This window comes from Sturnira hondurensis, unplaced genomic scaffold (genome assembly GCF_014824575.4).
Source record: "Sturnira hondurensis isolate 20B ecotype Veracruz unplaced genomic scaffold, ASM1482457v3 Scaffold0004136, whole genome shotgun sequence".
Classification (NCBI taxonomy): domain Eukaryota; kingdom Metazoa; phylum Chordata; class Mammalia; order Chiroptera; family Phyllostomidae; genus Sturnira; species Sturnira hondurensis.
This window is the reverse complement of record NW_028076767.1, coordinates 20,735,243-20,760,510: the sequence shown is the minus strand read 5'-3', so window position 1 is coordinate 20,760,510 and position 25,268 is coordinate 20,735,243. Positions and strand designations below refer to the sequence as shown.

The 25,268-nt window shown below is 55.2% G+C and overlaps 4 protein-coding genes and 1 non-coding gene across 11 annotated transcripts in view; 4 read left to right on the top strand and 1 right to left on the bottom strand.

The window, feature by feature from the left end:
• The first annotated feature begins 3,343 nt into the window (after positions 1-3,343).
• Positions 3,344-9,000, top strand: SACK1C (scaffolding CK1 anchoring protein C). Its single transcript, XM_037043934.1, has 4 exons — positions 3,344-4,117; positions 6,091-6,258; positions 6,474-6,598; positions 7,113-9,000. Exons 1-4 carry the CDS (start codon positions 3,620-3,622, stop codon positions 8,542-8,544), a joined length of 2,223 nt encoding a protein of 740 aa, XP_036899829.1. The 5' UTR covers positions 3,344-3,619; the 3' UTR covers positions 8,545-9,000.
• LOC118986064 (small nucleolar RNA U13) lies at positions 8,896-8,999 on the top strand. The gene has a single exon (XR_005066295.1). It is a non-coding gene; the product is annotated as a small nucleolar RNA U13 (small nucleolar RNA).
• A 1,837-nt stretch (positions 9,001-10,837) lies between the features above and the next one.
• Positions 10,838-17,282, top strand: EIF6 (eukaryotic translation initiation factor 6). 2 transcript variants are annotated; one of them, XM_037043930.1, is made up of 7 exons: positions 10,838-10,938; positions 11,166-11,277; positions 11,403-11,488; positions 12,977-13,152; positions 13,595-13,771; positions 13,968-14,149; positions 16,998-17,282. In XM_037043930.1, the coding sequence occupies exons 2-7, from the start codon at positions 11,171-11,173 to the stop codon at positions 17,005-17,007; spliced, it is 738 nt and encodes a 245-aa protein (XP_036899825.1). In that variant the 5' UTR covers positions 10,838-10,938; positions 11,166-11,170; the 3' UTR covers positions 17,008-17,282. The 2 variants fall into 2 exon arrangements, with proteins under 2 accessions (XP_036899825.1, XP_036899824.1); XM_037043929.1 differs by having other exon boundaries at positions 10,861-10,967.
• A 481-nt stretch (positions 17,283-17,763) lies between these two features.
• The window catches only part of MMP24OS (MMP24 opposite strand), an 85,203-nt gene continuing 77,698 nt past the window's right edge, over positions 17,764-25,268 (top strand). For 5 of the 6 annotated variants that reach the window (XR_005066112.1, XR_005066113.1, XR_005066116.1 and 2 more), the window contains exons 1-2: positions 17,809-17,877; positions 23,105-23,241. Coding sequence is in view for 1 of the 6 variants with exons in the window: in XM_037043933.1 (XP_036899828.1) it covers positions 17,782-17,877; positions 17,956-18,126 (267 nt within the window). In the remaining 5 variants the exon portion in view is untranslated. Of the gene's footprint in view, positions 17,878-17,955; positions 19,492-23,104; positions 23,242-25,268 lie in introns of those variants that run through there. The other variant, XM_037043933.1, reaches the window with a different exon arrangement.
• The window catches only part of MMP24 (matrix metallopeptidase 24), a 41,869-nt gene continuing 35,640 nt past the window's right edge, over positions 19,040-25,268 (bottom strand). The window contains exons 7-9 of the mRNA XM_037043928.1: positions 25,064-25,202; positions 23,385-23,651; positions 19,040-21,534 (exon numbers count right to left, since the gene is read on the bottom strand). Coding sequence (XP_036899823.1) covers positions 21,197-21,534; positions 23,385-23,651; positions 25,064-25,202 — 744 coding nt within the window. The 3' untranslated portion in view covers positions 19,040-21,196. The remainder of the gene's footprint in view (positions 21,535-23,384; positions 23,652-25,063; positions 25,203-25,268) is intronic.

The window sequence follows — 25,268 nt, the reverse complement described above, 5'->3', positions numbered from 1 at the left end:
CCTGTGTCTCTGGATCTTTAGTTGCTTTGCTTTGATTCTGGGGAGCTGGGTGCACTCTGGCTTCCTTCCTCACCCTGGCTGCTTCTCCCCAGGAGTCTTATCTCCCCTGACCCAGAGTGCCACATTAAAGGTGTGCGGCAGTGTGGCCTCAGGGCAGCCTGCACCTGGAGATCTGCAGCCCAGCCTCTGCTCCCACCACCCCCACAGGACAGTCACCTGCCCAGGCGCCACTCAGCTTGTTAAAGACAAGGCTAAATGTCCCCCAGGATGGCAGAACGATGCCAGGCAGGCGCCTGACACACCTTCTGAACAGGAAGATATCTTTTTCTTTCCTCTTAATAACTGTCATTAAAGGGCCTGTGCCCGGCACACTGTAGCCAGGGTCTGGGCTTAGCTATCTGCATGGTTCCCATCTCCCTGGGCCCCACCCCTAGGCCAGGCCCATGGCCAGGGTCTGTCTGTCTCTCTCCTGTTGCCCTTTACCCACTCAGCCCAGAGGGAGGGGCTGCCAGCCCTGCAGCTCTGGGGGATATGGTTTGATTTACACACTTTCATTAACAGGAGGCCACGGTCCCTCTGACTCCGTCTTCCCTGCCCTGCCCTTACCTGAGCTCGCTTGTACCAGAGTTAGGGTGGAAGACCACCACTGTGCAGGCACTCAGGCACACAAACAGATATGCGCCGAGACACACACACGAGTGTGTATACACACCCACACGCAGGTGAATACACACTAACTGAGGTGCAGCTAGAGGGTTAAAGACAGCCAAGCAGCCAAGCAGACACACAAACACCACAGTACGTGCACGGACACTCACAGGCACGGTTCTGTGTAGGTGAAGGCATGTATGTTGAGTTGAACCGTACACAATTGCCAATATTCAGTGTTTTTTTTTAACTTGGAAAAAATGGAATATAATACAAGTGTGGACATAGAGGGAAATATACAAAAATACAGAGCCAAATTCATACACCAATGTCTGAGCAGCATTATTCCCAGTAGTCAAGCGGAAACAACTCAGTGTCCATCAGTGGGTGAACGGATGAACGACGTGGTATAGCACACAATGGAATGTTATTCAGCCCTCAAAACGATGGAAATTCTCTTTTAAAAAGGATTTTATTTATTTTTAGAGCAAAGGCAAGGGAGGAAGAAAGGGAGAGAAACGTTGATGTTTGTGAGAGATGTTGATTGGTTTCCTCTTGCACACCCCCATCTGGGGACCTGGCCCGTGACCCAGGCATGTACCCTGACTGGGAATCAAACCCTTTTGATTCGCAGGCCAACGCTCAATCCAGCCACACCAGCCAGGGCGAAAGGAGGGAAATTCTGACACAGGCTACAACAGGGATGAACCGTAAGGACATGATGCTGAGTGGAATAAGCCAGCCACAAAATGACAAATTCTGTATGATTCCACATATGTGTGGTACCCAGAGCAGACAAATTCATAGAGATCGGAAGCAGAGTGGTGGTGGCCAGGGCCTGGAGAGAAGGGGAGGTGGGGAGTTACCGTTTAATGGGTACAGGGTTTCGGTTCTGCAAGATGGAGAGAGTCCTGGGCACAGAGCGCAGTGATGGCCGCTCAGCAGTGTGAGTGTACTCACTGCCACTGGACTGTAAGTGGTTAGGATATAAACTACATGTTAGTGTATTTCACCACAATTAAAAATAGTTTTTAAAACACACACCATCGGGTAGACGGATGGTACTGAGAGATAAATGCAGGAACTCTGCACCACAGAACCTCTGCTGCCTTCCCTCCTGGGAGCACCCCTCTTACGCAGACAAGGCCCTGGTTCTCCCCCTAAACCACCCGGGGACACGAACCTAATGAAGGCCCTGCCACCTTGGCTGCCCTGTAGCTCATTGCCTGCCCACAGTCTGGCCTCGATTACTCAGCCTCCTGCCCCTCACATGGCCTCCCAACCCCAGGGGAGGGTCTCCTTTGAGTTCCCTGTGTCCCAGTTTCTGCTCCTGCCTCTGAGATGGGACGTAGTGTTCCAGCATTTCATCTCTTGGGCTGTGTCTTTCCCCACCGTGTGACCCCTTCCACTTCTCGACTCCTCGAAGACAAAGCCCAGCCCCATTCATCTCTGATCCCAGGGTTCAGCTCGATGTGGGGGGGTCCTACCCACCACCCCTATGCATGTTAAGCCCTGTGTGAAACTCCATGGACGTGCTCGGACTGGACCACAGACCAGATAAACTGCAGTCAGTGCTAGACAGGGTCGCGAGACATGGTGTGGGGTCTCCTGGCCATCTTCGCTGGACCACGCCCCTCCACAGAGAGGCGGTCCCTCCTGCCGGCCCTGCACCATTATGGCCACCTCTGCCCGGCCTGCCTCCCCAGCCTCTGCCATCTTCTGTGCCCATGCTCCAGAGCAAAACCTCCCACCCGTGCTTCTGAGGACTCTGGGACTCTGGCCCTTAGGAGCTGAGATAAGAAACCTGCCAGCCCTGTTTGCCTTCTGACTTTGTAGTTTGTTTCCTTCCCCCCATTCTCTGAAACACCCTTTCTCACTAACCATTTAATACTCAGCTCCTGTGTGGGGAGGTGGGGAGGAAGGTTGCAGTCTGGTCCCCAGCAGGCCAGGAGCTTCCCTGGAGTTGAGGGTGTTCGAAGTACAGCCTTTGTCAGGGGTGGGCCTCAGCACCCTGGCCCGGATGCACTGTGTCATTTGTTACAAAGGCAGGCTCCAGAGAGCCTACCCAGACCTTCTGGGACAGAATCTCAGCTGGTTGGGGCCTAGGGACCTGCATTTAACACATCCTGGCTATTCTTGGGGACTACAGGGTGACGGCCACTGCTCTAGACCCTTGGAGGATGGGCTCAGCCCTGGGATGGGGGTGGGACTGGTGACCGAGTACCTCCGTATGGGAACAAAGGAGGGCCCAGATGGGGACAGACAGACCGTGTTCTTCGCAATTCTGTGTGACACTCCCTTCAGCTCTTATTTAGGGCCTGTGTGCAGGTGTGCTGAGGCTTACAATATACCCATCATGGGGTGTCTGGGGCTATGGCCAGTCTCCGAGCCAGTGTGTGGGTCTGTTTCCATGTGATCAAGTGTGCGGTCTGCACATGTCGGCCTGTAGTGTATGTGTGTCTCGTCTACTCTCAGTGTGTCGGTCAGCCTGCATGCTTGTGTGTTTGTCTACCTCGGTGTCCTGAGTCACTCACCTACCCTGCTGTTTGTGTGTACACATGTGTGTGTCCCTGAGCTGGGTCATAATACAACCTCCAGGGGGCCTCTGAAAGGTCAGGGTTGGAAGGAAACTTGCTAGGAGCCTAGTGGGGATGGGGCGGGCAACGCTGGGGCAGGGTGGGGGGTGCGGGCAGGAGTACGCTGAGGGCCTACCACTGACGTTTTCCTGGGAGGGCAAGTCCCAACAGCTGGCAAACAGGTGAGGCTGACCCAACAGGTTCCAGAAGCCAGGGGCAATGGGGCGGAGCGTAGCTCTCTGACATAGAGCGGCAACGGATCGGGGGCCTGCCACACGCACAGGGCAGGCAGGCAGGCAGGAGCTGGGTTTGCTGGTCTCTCCTTCCCAGTGCAGCCAGCCTGGGGTGCGGGCCATGGAGCCTGCTGGAGGGTGACAGCAGCCCAGTGGGCAAGCATGTTTGGGGGCCAGGGAGCCCAGGGCATGGCCGGACCTCTGCGGGGCAGGGTGGAGGAGCTGAAGCAGCCCTGGTGGCGGGAGAGCTCACCGCTGGTGCTGCAGCACAGCGAGGCAGCCCGGCTGGCGGCCGACGCCCTCCTGGAGCGGGGCGAGGCTGCCTACCTGCGGGTGATCTCGGAGGAGCGGGAACTGCCCTTCCTGAGCGCCCTGGATGTGGACTACATAACCAGCCATGTGCGCGGGGGCCCTGAGCTTGGTGAGGCCCAGGGACTGGAGGCTGCAGGGCCTGACCACCTCAGCCTGCTCTCTGAAGTCACCTCGGGCACTTACTTTCCCATGGCCTCTGACATAGACCCCCCGGACCTGGACTTGGGGTGGCCCGAGATCCCACAGGCCACGGGCTTCAGCCCCACCCAGGCTGTGGTCCACTTTCAGCGGGACAAGACCAAGAACATCAAAGACCTCCTGCGGTTCCTCTTCAGCCAGGCCCGCAAGGTAAGAGCATCATCTCTTCAGACATTCATTTCATAGGTATGAAGACCGAGGTCCTGGGAGGGAAGGGACAAGCCCAAGGACGGACACCACGGCTTAGCTGCAGCATCGGGACTAGAACTCTGCCTTCCGTCAGACCACAGGCTCTTCTTAGAGGGCGAGCTGTGTTGCATTCGTCTTGGTAACCCCTGGGCACTCGGACATTCAGGATAAGCACAGGCCAGGGGGTGGCCCTCAGGGACTCCACAGACACCCTAAAAATGCACGCAAAGCAGTGCCTATTGCAGAGAGGGATCATCCTTGCATCTCTCCTGGGAGAGGATGTATGGCCTTCATCAGATTCTCGGGAAGGTTTCTGATCCCCAAACTAAACACCAACCTGGCTGAACATCTGAGCCACCTTCTGTCTTACAGAAGAGGGAACTGAGGCCAGAGAGGGGCTGGGACGTGCTCGGGAAGGTCTGGGCAGTTGGCAGAACAGCCCAGAGCCCGGGGCTGGAGGAAGGGTCCTGACACAGGTACAGCCCTGCCTCCTGGTGAATGTCCCCATCCACCCTTCGCCCCTGCCAGTTTCTCCAGCTGGGGCTAAGGCAGATGCCCCCAGGCAGGATTTGAGGTAGGTTGGCTTCAGTGCGCTTGTCTGTCGCACAGAGCAGGAGCCAGGATGCTGGGATCACCTTGGTACCTTCAGAGTCTCCCTGGCAGGCCAGCCTTTGCCCTGGGCATTGGGGGGGGAGGGGGGCGCAGGCCTAATTGGCACTGGGAGCAGGGTAATTAGTGAAGTAGCTGCTGTGGTCTCCCCTGCACCTTTGATCTTTCCAGCTTGTCCTTGTTCCCCCTACCCCTGGTCAGGCCTGTGCCATGGCCCAGGGCATCCCCCAGCATTTTGCCTCCTCACCCCCATCCCCCATCTAGACCCTCCACCTCTGGGCCAGAAGCCAGGCTTCTGCTGTAGGCTGCCACTGACTTTGACTGACCTAGGGAAGGCTTCCTTTTCTTGCTGCCCAATGCCCACTGTCCTCATTTGTTAAGGAGGCAGCAGGAAAGGAATATTTACTGAGCTACTCTGAGATGCACAGTAGCTATCATTACCTCTGTTTAGTAGGTGAAGAAGTAGGGGCTTCCAGAGGTGAAGCAACTCGCCCAAGGCCATATGCCCAGGGAGCAGCAGAGCGCAGGTTTGAACCCAGTTCCGAGTGGCTAGAGCGGGAAGGCTTTGATCTGCCCCTCAGTGTGGGTCGGGAGAAGAGGTTCTCACAGCAGATATGTGAAATGGGAAGGGCAGGAAAGGACAGTCGGGGGCTTGGTGTTGCCATGGGGTTATCAGGGCTTCTCTGAGGCAGCCCATTATATGAGGGAGACCATAAGCCCCGGAGGAGAATCTCTGGTCCCACCTGGTATGGGCGGAAGTAGGGGAGTCCATAGGTGTAAGGGGTCAGGCAGACCTCTGTAGCTTCACAGGGAAAGAAACTGAGGCAGGTCTAGCAAAGGACACTGAAGACCCTAGTGCCTGGCATGCAGCTCTGACCCTTGAGAAGGGGACCTCAGACAGACAGTCCCTGGGCCAGAGCTCAGGCTGGAGCTAGTGAGGGGATTGTGAGGACCAGACTGGGAATTGGGGTCTGGATTCTGCCTCTGACGCCTTCCCCACTCTGGGCCGTGGTTTCTCCACATGGAGAGTGAAGCATTAGATTGGTGCGGCCGATCCACAGTCGTCTTTGAGACTCTGTTGACAGATATATGTTCTGTCCTTGGAAAAAAACGCACACAGAATCTTTCGTACAACTTCTGGGGGGCTAAGACCGTGAAACCTCCCTGTCTTTAAGGTATGAGCTGCTGGGCTAGGTTGTGGCTAAAAGCACTTTTGGTTCAGGCTTTCTCGTGGGGTCTGGCCACCTGCTTTCCGCTCCAGTGCTCTTTTCCTGGGACCCCAGGCATTGCTCCCGACAAAGCTGAGCCTCCTCCCCCTCCCCCAGGTGGTGGCCGTGGTGATGGACGTGTTCACCGACATGGAACTCCTGTGCGACCTCATGGAGGCCTCAAGCCGCCGCGGCGTCCCCGTCTACCTGCTCCTGGCTCAGGAGTACCTGAGGCACTTTCTGGAGATGTGCTACAAGATGGACCTCAATGGGGGGCACCTGCCGGTCAGTGAGTGACCAGGGCAGTTACCAGGGGCGGGGTGGGGGGTTAGGGAGGGCAGGAGAGGCCGTTGGGTGGTCAGTGAGCAGTGGGGGTCAATGGGACTAGGGGAACGGCTTCCCTTAGCTGATTGAGATCAGAGACCCTGTGAGATTTAGACATGGCTTGAGTCCCTTTCTCTTAAGGTCACCTTCCTAACTTTTGTCCCTCCTTGGCTCAGAACATGCGTGTACGGAGTACATGTGGAGACACATACTGCAGCAAGGCAGGCCGCCGCTTCACGGGGCAGGCCCTGGAGAAGTTTGTCATCGTGGACTGTGAGCAGGTGGTGGCAGGCAGCTACAGGTGAGCAAGTGGGACAGAGGGCAGAGGGCCTGGGGCTGGGTCACTCACTGGCTGGCAAGCACGCCTGGGGTATGGCAGCTTTGGACTTCCTTCACTCACCCACCTCCGCCAACATGGGCTGAGCAGCTGCCCATGCCAGGCACTGTGCAGGGCGCAGGGGTTAGTGTGGGGAGCAAGACAGCCCCCCGGTGGGGTCCTGGAGGTGCTTGCTCTGTGGAAGGATTACTGTATTGTCATTGGCACAGAAAATAACTATTTTATCTTGGAACTGGAGGGACTTCAGGGAACCTTGCCTCTGGTGCATTTTACAGATGGGGAAGTTGAGGCCCTGAGATGGGCAACCATGTGCCCAAGTCCACTAGCTGGGCTAGGATTTGTACAGACTCTGGAGTCAGAGCTCTGCCCCCTCACTTGGGCCCTCGTGGTGATGCAGTTGTCTTGGTATGCCCTGCTGGCTGTGACTCCTGCCTAGGCCCATGCACTTTGCCTCCTGACCCTGACACTCTGCCCCCAGCTTCACCTGGCTCTGCAGCCAGGCCCACACTAGCATGGTGCTGCAGCTGAGGGGCCGCATCGTGGAAGACTTTGACCGGGAGTTTCGCTGTCTGTATGCCGAGTCACGGCCTGTGGAGGGCTTCTGCGGCGGTGAGGACCCCAGGGTGCAGTGTCCTCCTCCGGTGGCCCTGGCCTTCGTGCCCAGCATCCCAAGCCCCATGTCCTCACCACCCTCTAGCACCAGCCTCAGCAGCATCAAGCGCTCCCCTCTCATGGGCCGCTCCTCCTACCTCGCTCTACCAGGAGGCGGTGGCTGCAGTGATGCGGGCATGGGGTCCACATCCCCAGGCTCTGCTTGTCGCAAGGCCAGTGGCCAGCCCTCCCTACAGCGCCAGCTGTCAGATCCTAACCGTGGCTCCCCTCCAGGGCCCTCCAGGGCCAACCTGGGCAAGCTGGGGGCTTCCCCCTGGTCCCAGTCCTCCCCTGCCCTCAACCACAATAGCAGCAGCCACTTGACTCCAGCAGGGGGGTCACCTCTGCCTACTCGCCAGCGCTCCTTCCTCCCCTTGTCCCGGGGTGTTCTCACCCTGTCCCGACTCCCAGAGAATGGGCTCCCAGGAAGCCAGGAGCCTAGCCCCTCACGAGGTCGTTGGGTACCTGGCACAGGCTTGGAGACAGTGGAGGAGAAGAAGGTGTCTCTGAGTCAGAGTCATGGCAAGCTGGATCTCCTCATCCCCTTCCCCCGAGCCCGAGAAGCAGGAGGCCCCGATCCAGGTGTTACTTCCAACTCAGACCCCGTTTGGCCTGGGGAGCGTGCCCGAGAGGACAGGAGGTTATCCCCAACCCAGAAACACAACCAGCTCGATCTCCTGCCCCGGGCTCAAGGTGCTGGCTGTGTCCCTGAGTCAGGTCCCCCCAGACTTAGCAATGGGACCCCTGAGGATAAGAGGCTGCCTCCAAGCCACAGCCATGGCCAAATGGATCTCCTGGTACAGTACCCCAAGGCTAGGGGCTCCAGAGTACTCCCTGAAGCCAATTCCTCAGCCAGGGCTGGCAAGCAGGGTCCAGATGAGCGACGGCAGACCTTGGGCCACAGCCAGCTGGACCTCATTACAAAGTTTGGCCCATTCCGGGGTGAGGGGCCTGGACCCAATAGTGTCCCGGGACCAAGCCATGCTCGCAAGCCTGGAGTGGGCTCTGGGGATGAAAAGCAGATGACTCTGGGCCACAGCAAGCTGGACCTCATCACCAAGTATCATCAATTGCAGGGTACCAGGCAGGGACCCGAGCATGACCTCCCTGGGGGCCTCACAGGTAGCCATCGCAGTGGCAGTAGCAATGGCCCATTCGAGGAAGAGAAACGGATGACCCTGGGCCACAGCAAACTGGACCTCATCACTAAGTACAACAAGTCCAAGTTCAAGGTGCTCCGAAGCCGCTTTGAGTCCTAGTCTTGCTCCCAATGGGGATATATCCCTCCTCCGTCTTCTGAGACTCTAGATTTGCTCAGATCCTAGACTCTGGGGTGGAAGCTCAGGCAGAGGCTGCACAGGGAGGAGAGGGTGGCTAGAAGCCCAGGTTAGAATAAGCTCAGAATTCTTGCTTATTATACACACACATATGCACAGACTCACACACGGGGAAACAGAACCTGCAGTTAATGTCATTTGTCACTGTGCTGGGCACTTCACACTGGCTACTTCTCATCCTTCATCTTTATATCCTACAAGACATGCCTCCAGTAGGTAAAACACCCTAGGATCATAGGTGTAACCTTCCTTATTTTATAAACGTGGAAGCTGATCCTTTGGTAGTTCATAAGTGTGACAGTTGGGTGTTCATGCTTTTATGTGACATGTGCCTCCCACAAACCTTGTTATGACATTGGTACATTACCCGTCTGACATGGAAAATTAAAAATAAAATAAATAAAATAAACCTGGAAGCTGAGGCCCAGAGAGTTGATGACTTGCTTGGAATCAGGTCTAAGTAAGTGTCAGAGTAGGCACCCACACCTGTGTCTCTGACTCTTATGACTGGTTTTAGCACCGACACAACACACAATATCAACAATTCGTATGTCCCCACGCACATGAAATACACACATCACACAGATGCCTCAAATGCCTGCACAGAATACGTAGCACACTAACAGGGTTCACGGCCACAAGCTGCACACCTGTAAACACCATCATGTTGTTTGGCTAAATGAATGGCTACACAAAAATATGCATCCATTCACACTCTAGACCCTTCGGGATCCACAGACCATAAATATGCGCATAAACACGCACACACAGAGCATGTACCAACCAGTATTTTCTTGTACCTAATTTGTGTACCCAGCCTGCTGGGCATGCTATAGGGCTGGCAAACGAATCAGACACAGTCCCCAGATTAAGTGCCTAAACCACTGGCCAGCAAGACAAGGCTAATACTTAATTAAAAGCAAACTGATGACAAAGGATGGTAGGGAATGAAGGACAGACAGACCCGGTGATGGTGGAGTGGTGAGGAAAATATTTTAGAGGCAACCTTTGAGATGGGCTTTGAAGGATGGGGAGGCTTTGGACAGATGGAGGAGAGGTTAGAGGCATTCCTGGTGAAGAGATACTGGGGCAGGGCGGGGCGCTGAGGGAGTGGATCGGAGATGAGTGGGGGAGGATGTAGAGGATGTGTGGTGCACCCACACACATGCATACACACATTTTGCTCAATGTTCCTAGAAGCACAGGCTCTGACAAGTGGGTCCTTTTCCTGAGCTCACCACTTGCCCGAGACAGTGTTATACATGATACAAATCAATAAAAGCAGACATGTTATGACCTGGCTGCAGCCTGGTGTATTCCGAGGAAGGTGGAGTTGTGGAACTGCGCCTTGGGGGCTGGGGAAGTGCACCGTTGAGGGCAGTTACGGAGGACTCCCTGGAGGACTGTGGATGGCTACAGGAGGACGGAGTGGGGAGGAAAGGGTCTCTAAGCACCCTCTACCTTCACTGAGACATCCTGAGAGCTCTTGTGGCTTTTGTAGATCCTGCAAAATGGGGGTCAAGTACATCCCATCTAGGACAGCTTGTTCCTTGACCAGCACCATCTATCCCGGGTCAGAAAGTGGCTGCTGAGTGTGGTCGAGCACATGCAAGGGGCACATAGTGGAAGAAGATCAGCCCCTACACCCTTGCCCACTCTGGACCTTCCCTAAGATCTTGCTTCCTCCATCCTCCAGCCTCTCCAATACCTCCTTCCGCCTGGCTTTCTCTGCTTTTCTGGCCACGCCTCCTTCTCCAGCCCCTGTCCTGGTCTCACTTCTCACCCGGTCTTACCTCCATGGGTGACCTCATCCACCCCAGGCTTCAGCCCCAAATCTCAGCACTTCACTCCTCCCTGGGCTCCAGATCTGGCTCGGAAGTGTGACTCACACCTCGCACTCGATCTGTCACCTTCCCCACACCTGCTCTTCCTCTGCAGGCTTTTCTTCAGTAAATTCCTCCATCATCAACTCATCTATGAGACATTCTGGCTCCTCCTCTCGTGTCCCTCATATCCAGCCTGCCACATGTGTTGGTCGATTGTACCTCCGAAAAGTTCCTGAATGAATAAATGAATGAATGACAAACGAATGAATGAATGACAAACGAATGAATGTGAGCCTGCTGGGGGCGGGGCCAGTAGCAATACCACCCGACCGATCGCGACCTCTACGTCCTCCGAGAGGGTGGAGCTAGAGTGGACGCCTGCGCGGCTGGGGGCGCCGGGATCTACCGGAAGTCTCCGAGGCGGAGGCGGAAACGGAAACCTACTTGGAACAGAGAAGGGTCTGTGGTGTGCGGAGCTTGGTGTTACCTAGTCAGTCCGTGTGGAGAGCGATCACGAGGGTCAGCTCGAGCGCCCCGGGTCACGAGCGGTGGCGGCCGGAGGTTTCGGGGCGGGAGAGTTTGAAGGGGCCCAGTGGGCGGGACCGGGGCGGGGGTCCGTGGGCCCGAGAGGGGTGGAGTCGCGGCACGCCGTGGGGACCAGGACTTCAGTGGAGAGAGGATCCGCTGGCCTTGAACTCCCGGCCCCACCGCCTCCAGGTCTCATGGCGGTCCGAGCGTCGTTTGAGAACAACTGTGAGGTCGGCTGCTTTGCCAAACTTACCAACACCTACTGCCTGGTGGCCGTCGGAGGGTCAGAGAACTTCTACAGGTGCGGCGGGAGCCCCGGAGCGCGATGGCCGAGTGTGGATGGGTGGCGGGAAGGGGTGCTGGGGGTCGGGGACACAGGCAGAGTGAGGGCTCAGGCCCCCTCCCACCGAGAGCATGTTCCTACAGTGTGTTCGAGGGCGAGCTCGCCGAGACCATCCCCGTGGTGCACGCGTCCATCGCCGGCTGCCGCATCATCGGGCGTATGTGTGTGGGTAAGCTAGGGGGAAGACTCCGAGGGAGGGAGTCTTCCCGGCACCTTCAGTCACACCGCTGGAGGGGACCCGGGTCACCACCCGGGGATTTTCAGGCTTTCGTCCATTGTCATAGAATCTCTGAGACCTGGGCCTAACGCAGTCTGTGTCAGCAGGTTAGGGACCATCTCTGGCGAAGGCTTCTGGGTCATAGTGACAACAAATAACATTAAGTGCTTTCACTCTTATACTTGTTTCCACCCCTTCTTCACGAAGACCCTGGCAGTTAGGAGTTGGCCAAATTTGATGAGAAAGCTAAAGTGACTCACCAGGTGCCACACCTAGTGTGAGGCAAGACTGGAATGCCTGTCCTCTGTTACTAACACTGGGCAGGTTGCTTTTGATTTCTGAGCATTCATTTCTGCCTTTAAAAAAATGACAGGCTTAGATTCTGGATCAACCTGTTCTATTCATTTAAGTCTTCAATTCCTACCCCTCACTGTTGAGGCCATTGATTCTTTTTTGAGCTGGATCTGTTTCCCTTTACTGACACCCCTTATTTCTAGTTCTGCTCACTGGGGTCACATAGGCGTGTGTTCCTTTATTATTATTGTTATTTTTTTTTTACCGTAAATCTGATGGTGCTGGCCTCTGAGGATTTTCTTATTAAGGCAGAACACTCTTATTCCTAACCATGATCTAAGGACCTGAAGCAAGTTCTGAAGTAAGGGGGAGGGTTTTTTTTTAATGTTGGGAGTAACAGAGTTCAAAAGTCCACAGAACTGTGGCCAGGTAGAGGGAGGCAGAGGTTTAGTCATTGTTGTCACAGCGTCACTGTTGCTTGCCCACTGTCCTTTCTGTTGGTACAGTGCATCTTTTGTAAGTGTGCCATGATGTATTTGCCCTTCTGTTGACCGTGGACATTTGGGTAGTTTTCAGTTTGGTTTCTTCTAAATAGTGCTGCTGTATTTTTTTAGTGAATACATATGTGTATATCTGTTGGATATACAACACCTAGGAGAAAGTGGGTAGGTCACAGGGTATTTGAATATTCAGTGTAGTAGATGATGCCAGGTAATTATCTGAAAGTAGTTAATCAATTTACATTCCTATTGGCTGCTCCATATATTTTTGCCAACACTTGGTATTGATGGTCTTTTAAAAATGTGTAACCATTCTGGTAGGTGTGCAGTGTTGTTTTTTAAGTGGCAAAATATACAACTGATGCCAAGGACCCTTCCTGCTAGTCCTGATCCCCTGGTTGGTGGTGGCGAAGAGGGTAGGGTGGGTTGGGACAGACTCCTGGGCCGCCTCTGGCCTGCCCTGTGGGACTCCCGGTCCCCCTTTGGTGTCGAATGGATCACTGGGTTACAGGGCTGGAGTCTGGGCCCAAAGCTTTCCTGGGAAAGCTAACTGGGCTGGGTTGTATTCTCAGCCCTCAGGGCTCAGCAGGCATCTCGTGTATTCACCGTCCTTCCTTGTTCCACCCTCCACTTTGGGTCTCTCCAGGGAACAGACATGGTCTGCTTGTACCCAGCAACACCACCGACCAGGAACTGCAGCATATTCGAAACTCCCTCCCAGACTCAGTGCAGATCCGGCGGGTAGATGAGAGGCTCTCAGCCCTGGGCAATGTCACCACCTGCAATGACTACGTGGCCTTGGTCCACCCAGACCTGGACAGGGTAAGGCAGCCTGGCTTGGCCCAAGAGTCCTAAGACCGGTCTAGTAAATGGTTAGCCACTGTTCTTGCCTATCAGGTGGGAATTAGGGGTATCTCTTATGGTTTCTCTTTATGCCTCGGGTCTCTCATTTCAGGCCCTCATTGAACTAGCAATAATAGAGGCCTTTCATGGTGGGTGTCAGTGTCAGAGAGCAGCTGGGGAGGGTATTAATCCTTCAGAATCAGGTCAATTGACCCATCAGGTCCTACCAACAGGGCCAGGAGAGATGATTGACAGCTGAACTCTTGAGTATGGTTTAGAGGGTGGTATGGGGAGACCATCTCCTCCTTTTCCTAGGTGAGGGGCTTAGGGTGTCAAGCCTTAGGTGGTTCTGGTTATGAAGGGCCCTGGGTTCTTTGACCTGCAAGTCCTGGCCCCTGAGTACAGTACCTTGGACTGACAGGAGACAGAAGAAATCCTGGCCGATGTGCTCAAGGTGGAAGTCTTCAGACAGACGGTGGCTGAGCAGGTGTTAGTAGGAAGCTACTGTGTCTTCAGCAATCAGGGAGGGCTGGTACATCCCAAGACTTCGATTGAAGACCAGGACGAGCTGTCCTCTCTCCTTCAGGTCCCCCTTGTGGTAAGTGTTCTTGTTCTCTGACCTCTGTCTCTTGCTAAAGCAGATCCCTTTGTTGTGGGTTCTTACGGTTATTACCTGTCTCATTTTGGGATTGGGGCAGCAGGTCAGGCAGTGGGATTTGGGGAGAGTCCTTGCCAGGGATGGAAGAGACTTGGGTTGTCAATGCCATGATCCCTATGGACCTATCACTTGGCAGGCAGGCACTGTGAACCGAGGCAGCGAGGTGATTGCTGCTGGGATGGTGGTGAACGACTGGTGTGCCTTCTGTGGCCAAGACACAACCAGCACAGAGCTTTCGGTGGTGGAGAGTGTCTTCAAGCTGAATGACTCCCAGCCTAGCACCATTGCTACCAGCATGCGGGATTCCCTCATTGACAGGTATCTGGGTCTCTCTTCCACCTTTGGAGAGTAGGGGAAGGAGGTGCCACCTATAATGGGAACCATAGTGCATTCATACCCGTAGGTTCTTGTGGGTGAGGGCACCGCTGTCAGTGTGTGCAGCTCGCAAGCATTGCCTGAGCGTCTGCTCACCCCAGTTTCGAAGATTCGGTTTAGTGTATTGCCACTTGGGCAAAGCTTCCCTCTAGGTCTGTCTTCATTCGTCACTTACCATGTGGTTTTGTAGTTTGTGTCTGCCTGTGTGTCGGTGTCCCCACCCAGCAGACAGACAGAAAGAGCTGTGTACCGAGGGAAGGAAGGGAGGCTGCTCTGAGGGACTGAGGAGACTTCGGAGACTTTGGGTGCCTAACAGACTTGGGGGGTGCGGGTTGCATCAAAATCACAATCATCTGGGTTTGGGGTGGAGGTTAAAAATATGTTTAGAGAGAAGGGAAGTAGGAGAGAGAGAGAGGAGGGAGAGGGAGAGAAACATTGACTGCCTCCCCTTGTGCCCCAACCAGGGATTGAACCCTCAACCCAGGCATGTGCCCTGACTGGGAGTTGAACCCCCAACCTTTTGGTGTAGGGGACAGCACTCCAGCCAACTGAGCCCTTTGGCTAGGGCTTGTGGGGTTTTTTAAAGTGGGTTCTTGGGCCTTAACCCTGGAGAGTTGGGTGTGTAAGGTTCTAGAACAGAGGTGTCAAACTCATTTTCACTGGGGACCACATGAGCCTCGTGGTTGCCTTCAAAGGGCTGAATGTAATTTTAGGACTGTATAAATATAACTACTCCTTAACTAGGGGCAAGGAGCTCAGCACTGCCACCAGTTAGAAACAAGGTGCCGGGCTGGATAAAACAAGGTGGAGGGCCAGATGCGGCCCACGAACCTTGTGTTTGCCACCTGTGTTCTAGAATCTTCTTCCTTTGGAAGAGCAGCAGATGCTGGATACTTGGCCCCCTCTGTCATTCCCCATTGAGGACCCTTCCCAAGGCATGCCACAACCAACTAGCACAGGCATCTTTATGAGGCTAGAAACTGCAAAGTAGATCAAATGCCCAGTAATGGACTTCCTACTGATGGTGGGAAGTATTTCCCTTCATTCTCCCTTTATTTATCCATTCATTTGCCTGATGTTCCATGAGCTCCATGTGGGATAGTCGGCAACTTACTGCTACTTCTGCCTCTGAGGGGCTCCCAGCGTAGCAGGCGAGGAAAGTTGTGGCCGCACATAACTCTTAGCTACCTTCAAAGGAGAAATAAAAGGTGCCTTAGTGGTTTGGGAAGCTCTGGTGAGCCACTTTCTGGGATCCTGGAAGACTTGGTGGAGCACAGTTCACTTAGTCCGGGCTTCAAAGAATGAGTAGGTAATTGACTGTGTGTAGATTAGAGTGGAAGCACTTCAGACAGACAGAGATGGAGGAGTATGCGGAGGGGAAGAGTGGTGTTCCCAGAGTGTCGAGGACTCTGAGTGCCCGTGTCAAGAATTGTTTTGTTTTGTTTTTCCAACTACAGTTGACATTCAATGTTACATTAGTTTCAGGTCCCGCATAGTGGTTAGACATGTATGTAATTACAAAGTGATCCCCCCTAAGTCTAGTGCCCACCTGACACCATACAGAGTTATTACAGTGTTATTCACTGTTTTCCCCATGCTGTGCTATTTTGTAACTGCCAGTCTGTACCTTTTAATCCCATCACTTTTTTCATCCAGCTCCCCAACCCCCATTCCCACGTCAAGAAGTTTTGACTGCAGACCTGTGTTTTTGGTCTTTGGTCTATGTTGGATGCTTGTTGACAAAGATTCCTCAGCTACTGATTCCCTCAGTTTGGAGTGGGGTCCAGCCGTGTGTGGTCATTTTAATAAGCTTCCCTGTGTGATTCTGAAGGGGCAGTTCGGAGACCACACTGACAAAGCTGCGTTAGGTCGGGAGAGCGAGTGGTGGAAAGGGTATGCACAGGAAAGTGGGACCAGTGGTTTGTCATTGCCCAGCCACTTTTGTTTGAGTACCTATTAGGTGCCGTACTGTAGTGGTGGGCTGATGAATAAAATGTACCCGCCTTGCTCTTTTGGAACATAAGCTCTCATAACAAAAAGAAAGTACTTACACCATTAATCAATTAAAGGAAAAAAAATCCTCTTAGCAACCCAAGAACAGAGATTTCTGTAACCTGATCATTGGTACCTACTAAAAAACTAGAGCAAACGTTTCATTTGTTGGTGAAATTTTAGAAGTTCTCATTAAAGTCACATAGTTAGCAGCACTGGTCAACACTGCAGTTTGAGAAAATTAAGAAATGGGTATTGGAAAGAAGAGACAAAACTCATTTGCCTCATTTGATTTTGAACCCGTTGAATTTGAGGTGCCTGTGAGACCTTACGATGAATGTGTAAAGTCAGCCCTTGGATATACGTGCTTCATTTTTACGATTATGCGCATGACTATCACTTGCAGGAGGAAAGTCCTGGCCTGAGCCCTGCCACTGGGGGATTTGTGGTCTAGGCACGTCCCTTTGCCTGTTTGAACCCTTTTGTCCCTGTCTTTCCTGTCTGTTGGACTTGACCTCTGAGGATCCAATTTAAGACCAATAACAGTTTGTATAAATAATATAAGTTGATCCACCTGAGTAGGAAAGGAGTTACTTTTAGTTTTTAAGCATTGAGAGTTCTATATTGGATTGTAGCTCATGGCATCAGAGGAATCTGGAAGGGGCTTTGAGTGTGGCTTTTCAGGGCTGAGCTGGAACAAAGGGCCTTGGGTACGGGTGGAGGCAAGCACCTTGAGAGTGGAGGGTGAGGCGTCCTCTGTGAGGCAACTACTGACAAATACTCGTTCCTCTCTTTCTAGCCTAACCTGAATCACCTTCCATGCTGTTTTGCGGGCTCCTGGCTCTGAGCTTTGGCTCCCTGTCAGCGTTCTACCCAGTCTGTCCTGGATGCTGGCAGAAGGGTGGCAGAGAGCTCGTGGGTATCGAGTGGCAGGATGCCCAGCCCTTCTTCACCTGTGCCCATCTCCTGAATCTATAGCTAGGTCTGCAAAAATCTGCCATGAGCTGGCTCTCAGTCCCTGTGGTTCCTGGCTGAGAGCTGTACAGTCCTGTGCCACCCAATTAAAGGCAGCTTCTGTGCATTATGAATGTGTTGTTTGTTTGGCAGCTTCAGCCTGCACCCAGCCCTCACCATTGTTCCAGGGGTAGGAACTGGGGTAGGACACACACACATACTCACTCACTCCACAGTCTCGCAACCCACTGCGTGCTTCTCCCATTTTCCATGCAGCCTTCAAAGGATGAGATTCTGGTTTAATTCTCCCCTGGGCTGTTGTGAGAACCCTCTGGCAGAGCCTTGTGTAGGGCCCTAGGGCACCTGGTCATAGGGCAGTCTTGTCCTTGAGCCGACGTGGATGGGTGGCCTGGCTGCCTGATGCCATGGATGCCATGGACAAGCCTCATCAACCCCAGCTGGACCCTACCTTAAGGTGCTTGGGTGGGCGTTCTGTTGGTGTGGCAGCTCGCGGGGCGGGGCCCTGGGAGGTTGAGGCGGGATTGGCCGGCTGCTGGTGGGTGGGGTCGTTTTCTGGGCCCTGCCCCCGGGACCAGGAAATTTCCGGCAGGCGGCCGATCTGTGACGTCATGACGCCAGTCACGCCCTTCCCAGCTGCGCAGGCCCGTGAAACCTGGAGGTCGGCGCTGGGATTCTTTCGGAACTTGCTGCTCCCGCAGCGCGAGGTGAGCGCCGGAGTGGGGCTGGGGCCCGAGGGGGCTCGTGGGGCTGGCCCAGCACCTGATGGGCTTCTACTCCTGCAGACCATGGGCGCTCAGCTGAGCGGCGGCGAGGGCGCCGCGGAGCCCGCGCAGCCGCAGCCGCAGCCCCAGCCCGCGGCACCCGCGGGCCCTGAGAGACCGCGGCCCGAGCCTGGCCCCTGGGGGCCGCTGGACGACGTGCGCTTCCTCATCGCCTGCACTTCTTGGTACTGACTGTCCGCCATCCGATTTGCCTCTCACCGTCTGTCATTCTGTTCGCTTCACCTCGTCCGGCCACTGTCGTCTGCCCCCATGGCCCGGTGTTTCTCCTAACCTGTTCCCCCATTCTCGTGCCCCACCCCAGCTGGCGCCCCGGACATGACAGCAAGTCGAGGAGGTGCAGGGGTGGGGCCCGCGGAGCACCGTCTGGTCTCTGGCCCCTCCTGCCACCCTGAATTTCTTCGGTTCCCACCTGGTAACCAATCCACCTCAGACCTATGGACTCACCCCCACCCCACAGCTTTGGGTCTTGGGTTAGCCTTCCCTGTCACTGACTTCAGAACCCGGCCAGGGCTCGTGGTAAGACCCTAGGGCTACTCACCTCACCTCACCTCACCCTTCTGTCCCTTATTGCTGAGAGCTGGGCTGTTGCTTTTGTTTGTGGTCATTGCACCCTGTGCCTTGACTTGAGAGAAGACCTTGCAGCGGTGACCCTTCCCGGACCCCTCCCAGGGGAGGTTGCTCCTCCAGCCCGGACCTCAGGGAGGCATTATCAAGCTGTATTCCTGCGACCCCAGTAACTCTGGGCCTCCCCAGTCAGCCTTTTGGAGGGAGGGGGCGTCTGATTGCTGGACTGGCAGATGAGATGAATGGGACCGTTTCCTGGACACCTTGAATTACCCTGTTTCTCTCTTCCCAGAAGTTTCTCAGGCAGTTGTCAGAACCTGATCCTCTGTCCCACATCCAAGGGAAATGACGCACTCTGTATTTTTGTTTTATTTAGAAATGATTTAAAAAACATTATACAAAGGCTGATCAGTTTAAAATGTGACTGACATTGAAATGCTGTGACATTCCCCAGGCCGAGGGGAAGCTGGGCTCTGGGCCCCCCGGTACTTCCCCCTCTGTCTGCTCTGCCCTGGGACGATGGACAAACAGGTGGCCGTGAGACAATGCAGGAGAATCCGAGACTGGAAGCCTCCAGGCTGAGCCCTGTCTGGGCCCAGCCCTACATCCCTCACATCTGCAGCCTGGGCTGCCTGCCTCCATTTCCTGCTCTTCCTCACCTGACCTTGGTAGTTCCAGGAGCCAACGGGGAACCTGGGGGGCCTAGAGCATTCAAGAAGTGAGAGCACCAACCTGAGGAGTGGAAAGGGACCAGGAAGGGGGAAAGGGAGGCCAGGAAGAGATGGATAAAAGAGACACTTCTGATCTCATCTTGGACCCGAGGCCCAGCCAGCCCACTGGGTAGCCTGGGCATGTAACAACCTCTCTGTGCTTCATTTGAGGGCAGGGTGAGAATTACCCTCGGCTTCCCAGGGCCTACACTAGTTTCATGTGTGTGGACAGGTGTGAGCTAATAAAGTGCTTTGCAAAGTATAAAACACTGTACAAACCTAAGAATCACTAATATCTCTGCCATCGTTCCCCACCCGCCCCAGGGAGCCCGCCCTTGACCAAAATGAGAAAAAGAAGGATAATGACAGGGAACACAGTGGACCCCAATAGGTGCCTCTGGGACAAGACATTTTGCTTGGGACAGTTCCCGGGCAGTAGAAGTCCCTGTCTCCTACAGGTTAAGCCAACCTGCAGACCAGAAGCCACAGGTGGTGGCAAGGCCCATATAGGGTTAGAGGGCCAGGGTGGCATCCAAAGCCCTGCCAGCACCCTAAAGACTGACACTGCCTCTTGGATTTGGCAGAGAGCCAGCAGGCATCACTGAACCCACTGGTCTTGCCTAGGACTCCTCAGTGACAAGCAGGGCTGCCTCCACTAGGTTGGAGTAAGGCAAGCCAAGCCCTAGGAATTCCTGCCAGACAGTGTAGGGTGGGCCCCTAGGATTGGGGCCACGACCCATTGGGGGTGCCCTTTTCTAAAGAGCAATGCAGAAAGGTGGGCCTAGTGCGCTGGACTAGCAAGGGCCAAGCTTGAGATGTGAACACTGGTTTTGGGCGGAGAGGTTCAGTGGGCCTCGGTGTAGGAGGGGGGTGTGGGCTCAGTTCTTCAGAAAGCTGCTCTGAGTCCCTTACCCCCCAAGGCTGAGAAATGGCCTGGAGCCATTTCTGCCTCACCCAGGCATTCAGGCTGAGCCCTCAGGCCACAAGTTACAGGCCCCAGTGGGGCTGGAGTCTGGGGGATGGGGCCAGGGTGAGGGGAGTAAAGGGTGGTCGCACACTCAGATCAGTCTCCAGAAAAGGGGTCAGCTCCTGTCCCAGCGCTTTGGCCTCATGAGCAGGGCCCAGCTCCTGGAGTGTATGGGCGATGGAGTGGCCTTAGCAGCACCTTGGTCCTTGTCACATGGGGGAGGGCCTGCCACGCTGGCCTCATAACCAAAACAGTCACCTCTAATTCATCTAAAGCCTCAAGCAGCCTTTGCAGAATGGGACTTTAAAGAGTAGAGACAGGACGTTTAAATATTCAAGATGTGACAGCTAGGTCGTTGTGAGACCCAGCTGGGCCACAGCCCTGCCTGCAGCCTGTGACCCTAAGTCCTGGGTCTCAGAGGAGACCCTGATGTACGGAGCAGGTTTCCGGAGGGATCTGCTGTATGCCAGCAGGGGAAACCCATCTTGTTACCCACTGTGTTGGCAGCAGGGGTCCTGTAGCCTTGGAGAACAGTGCGGTATGGGCGGGGGGTACATCTGACCAGCAGGTGTTGGCAAAGAGGGACCAGGACTGGTGGCTTCTCCCAGGTGGGGCTGAGAACACTAGTGCTGGCTTCCCACAGAAGGTGCTGGGTCCAGCCAGGAGCCAAGCTGTGGCATCTCACGGACACCACCGGATGCAGTGACCACAGGGCCTCCTGGCTTGGTGCCTGGCCTATTGCCTTGAGTAGGGAGCAGCTTACCTACTGGTAAGGACAGAAGGCTGGCGTCTGGGTGCCGGACAGCCACTCTCGGGCACAGCTGCCATCACTCCCTGCCCCATGTTCAGCCTAGGCCAATGCACCCACCACTTCAACTACATGACCCCTGGCCTAGGGCCCTGCTGGCTCCAGTGGGCAGTGGCCAGAGCTGCCCCTCAGGCCCTGGTGAGGAAGGGCCTGGCTGGCCAGACTGAGTGGACAGAGAGGGCTCTGGGCTGCTCACACCCACTCCTGGACTGGCCGCTTATAGTAGGTGACAGGCTGAGGGCCTGCCTTGTTCTTGAACTGGAAGATGGTGTAGACCAGCACCAGGATGCAGAGGGACAGGATGCAGGGGATGACCACGGCCACCGCGTTCACGGAACCCGGCACGTCGTTGATGGTCACCATGATGCCCACGTCATCCTGGGGCAGCCGCCGCTCCTTGCGCCGTTCAACCTCCTTCTGATTGCAGCCCATCCAGTCGCGCAGGATGTTGCGTGGGTAGCCAGGCTCCACACTCAGTTTCTGGTTGTCGAACTTCCAGTAGTCCCGGCCCTTGTAGAAGTAGGTGTAGTCTGCAGAAACACAACCCCGCGTCAGTGCCACTCCCAGACACGTGCCCCGCACCGCTCTGGGCCAGTGCGAGGGTGTGGGGTGCTGCGGCAGCATGGAGGGGGGCACCTCTCCCGCCCTGGGGCAGCCCCGGAGGAGCTCTGAAGGAGGGGTGGGTTTCGGAGGTGGTGGGGGCAGTGTGTTGGCACGCTCGGGGATGGGGGAGCGCAGAGCTTGGCACATCCTGCAAAGAGTGTAGCTGCAGAGAGGGGCACCCGGGACCTGGAGCAGCCACTGAGGGGCTTGCAGTAGAATTGGTAAGTTCAGTTTGTGCCTGCTAGATGGGGTCCTTCTCAGTCCTGTCACACTGCGCCACAGGCGCCCTCAGGTGGGTCAGATCGAGCACCCAGTTTGGGGCTTGGACAGCACTGTCTCCGAAGCTGTAGGGCCTCAGTCCAGCTCCTGCCTGAGCCAAGGGAGGCAGGAAACAGGACTTCTCCTTCTCTTGACACCAGACACTATCTCTTCGCATTTATCAGGGATTTTTTTTTTTTTTTGCTTGGCACACATCGCTTTGCAGCACTGATTGCAGGGTCTCTGGGCTCCTTCTAGGGGATGGGCTGGGAGGAAAAAAGGGAGCAGGGCTGAGGGCTACCCCAAGGCGCCCAGCAACAGCCTCAGTCGCCAACCAGTGCAGAGACGGAAAGCAGTGCTCTCAGAAGACTCTCATTGGCCGGCTCCTCACCCTGGCCGGGACTTTAATTGGCCAAGGTCCTTGATGTCATCTATCTCTGAGGCTGCCCAGAAAGCAAGACCACGTGTATAAAGCATTAGATACACAGGAGAGCCACCAGGTAGCTGCCGCTCCTGTCCCTGTGGCTGTCGGCTTTCTTACCAGGGACGTCTCAGAGAGTCCTTCCCAAGGACCTTCTCTAACGTGGCCCCTCTGCCTCCTTGCCCTCTCACGGCATTTCTACCCCTTACAGCCTTTGTTGCTGCCTTTTTTTTTGCCTCTAGCCTGGGAGCTGGGCGGCAATACAAGCCTTGTTCTCTGCTCCATCCTTGGCCCTCCCACACAACCTGGTTCTGAGTAATCACTGTGGAGTGAATGAATCTGTCATTCCATATAAACTAAAATGCACCAACAAGATAATGATGATGACGATGATAGCAGCTGAAATATATGGCATTGGCCATGTGCTCTGCATTGGTCTAAGGGCTTTCCATGATTTATCTTGTTTAATCCTTACAAAACCCTGTGAGACTGGTACCATTGTTACCCTCATTTTATAGACGAGGAACTGAGAAAATGAGCGATTTGCCCAAACTCACAGTAAGGGGTGGAGATGGGGCATGAAACCAGCCAGGCTGTGCTTTCGATCGTGTCAGTGGAGGCGTGTTCAGCGAACATTTGTGGAGGCCACTCTGCCCCTGGCAAGACCCAGCCCCTCCTCTTGAGAAGCTCCTAGTCTGGCTTCCGGGAGGAGCTTGGAAAATGTCTCATAAATCAAAAAGGTTTCTCTCTCTACCTTCCTGCCCTCGGGGCCTGTGAAAAGTCACCTTCGAATCACCATATCCCTCACTGCTTTGCAGATGTGATAACCCGAGGAACTCCGAGAGCACCCCGAGGACCACTGAGGAAGGCTGTCTGAAGGAATGCAGTCAGTCTGTGAAAACATCTCTCAACTTCGACTCACCCCTGAAGACGAGAAACTGTGGCTTGGTAGCTGGTAAGAGAATTTACTGTGTGAATGTGGGTGGATATGAGGCAGTTGTCTTTGCCCCCAGGTGGTGTTTCTCGAATCTGGGCACCCCAAGAGGGTGCCCGTGGGCCTTGCTGGCACCCCTCCCACCCAGCCCGGCCCTTACGTACATCCTTCCTTGCTGATGAAGGCCCCTTGGGGGGCCTGTGGGATGCCCTTCCACACGGTGATGGGCTTGGGGTAGCCAGGGTCTGTGGCCCGCCGCTCTTCACTGTAGCGCCAGTACTGCTCGCCTTTGAAAAAGTAGGTCTTGCCCACGGGTTCCCAGCGCAGAGCCGTGTCAATGCCTTCTCGGGGCAGACAGCTGCCCAGCTCTCCCAGGCTGTGGGGGTACCCAGGCTCCACCGTCACCTCCTTGAACACCCAGTACTTGTCACCTGTGGCCAAGAGGAGCCCAGGATCAGCCTTGCCCAGTCACTCAATGCCAGGGGTTGTGGCTAGTGCCCCTTGCCTATCCTCTTACTGGGACTGATGTCATTCATGGAGCCAGAGTGTCGGGTGGGGGGAACATCCCTAGGCCTGCTGGATCCCCTCTGTGGGAGACAGAGGCCTCTCGGCCCAGGCAAAGCTTAGGGGACGGGAGGCCAGAAGCCAGTCACAGATCCCCAGCAACTCACTCCATGCTTTACCCTCTTTCCTTTCATGGGACTTGCTCCTTTCTCCTGTCTGGGTGACCCAGCCACTCACACACACTAGTGTTTCCCATCCACCCCCCACTTTCCACCAACGACACCCAACTCTGAGTGTCATCCACATCTCCCAGTGGATCTGAGCACCAGACGCAGCACCCTGATGGCCCACCAGCCTCTGGGCATTTCCAAGGCGGCTCCCTGGAGTTCTTCACCTCCACCACAGGGGGCTGCCTCCCTCCTCACCTTTCAGCTTCCCAGAGTCCCTAAAGTGCGAGTGTCACCTTCCACCCCATTTCCTCCTCCTCTCAGTGCTCCGCCTCTCTTGAGGCCTGGTTTGGGTCTTCTAGGTGTCTCTAGCCTCACTGCTGCCCCCTGCTGTGGGCCTTACAGACTGCACTCTCCTCAGCTCCCAGCAACCATCTCAGAAACAGCCCTGCCTCTGCACCTGCCCTCTAGCTCTCTGCTGCTCCGAAGCAGTGAATTTCCAGGGTTGCCCTGATGGATCAATATTAAATTCTGGCCTGGCAAATAAGGCTCCTCAGGCCTTGCCCCCAAACTGCCCCTCGGGCCACTCCTCACAGCTTTCCGGTGCAGGGCGCCACACACATGCATGTTCCCACTGTCGCCTTCGCCCATGCTGTTCCTTCCCCCTTGGAATGTTTTCCTTGCTTCTCACTAACTGTCCATGTCCTAGCCTCCTGGGGTCTGGCCAAGGTCAAGATAACTGAAGTGAAACCACCTAGCCCAGGGTGAGCACCCGGTGGGTGTGCAGCACACATTGGACAGCCCCACCCCCTTCCCTGGGCTGTGTGACCCCCCTCCCTCTGGACTCTTACAGAACTGACGCGGTGGCCTGCCAGGGAACACCAGTGGTCTGCAATGGCCCATTCAGCCCTCTACTGCACGTGGCTGAGGCTTGTTGCCCCACTGACTTGGGCTCATATAACCCCCCAACAAGCACTCCCTGACTTGACTTCCCCATAATGTGTACTGCCTACCAGCAGGGGTCTGTCCTTTTAGAGGCCAGTGTCTCTGTCATGACTGGAAGGACCCGGGAGTGCACCTGCCTCCCACCCACCTCTCCCAGTTTACAGATGGCAAAAGTGGGTCCCGAGGGCAGAGAACCATCCCAGGTCCCTCAGCACGGGCCACATTACCTTTGAAGAAGACAAATCTTCCATCAGCCCTTTCATAGGCAGCATCTATGCGGGCGGGCAGGCCCTTCCAGAACTGCTCGATCTGCATGGGGTAACCCTCCTGCACCCGGTTATTGCGCAAACGCCAGAACCAGCGATCCTGGGGGTTAAGGAAGAGAGGAAGAGGCATAGCCTCTGAACCTAGTGCTCAGCTCAATAGCCCACC

What these genes read in the sequence shown, in the direction of transcription:
- SACK1C (XM_037043934.1), top strand. Translation starts at nt 3,620, where the DNA reads ATGTTTGGGGGCCAGGGAGCCCAGGGCATGGCCGGACCTCTGCGGGGC. An exon ending in TCTTCAGCCAGGCCCGCAAG is followed by an intron (nt 4,118 to 6,090) that starts GTAAGAGCATCA and finishes CCCCTCCCCCAG; the next exon opens with GTGGTGGCCGTGGTGATGGA. An exon ending in TCAATGGGGGGCACCTGCCG is followed by an intron (nt 6,259 to 6,473) that starts GTCAGTGAGTGA and finishes TCCTTGGCTCAG; the next exon opens with AACATGCGTGTACGGAGTAC.
- EIF6 (XM_037043930.1), top strand. Translation starts at nt 11,171, where the DNA reads ATGGCGGTCCGAGCGTCGTTTGAGAACAACTGTGAGGTCGGCTGCTTT. An exon ending in CATCGGGCGTATGTGTGTGG is followed by an intron (nt 11,489 to 12,976) that starts GTAAGCTAGGGG and finishes GGGTCTCTCCAG; the next exon opens with GGAACAGACATGGTCTGCTT. An exon ending in TCCTTCAGGTCCCCCTTGTG is followed by an intron (nt 13,772 to 13,967) that starts GTAAGTGTTCTT and finishes ATCACTTGGCAG; the next exon opens with GCAGGCACTGTGAACCGAGG.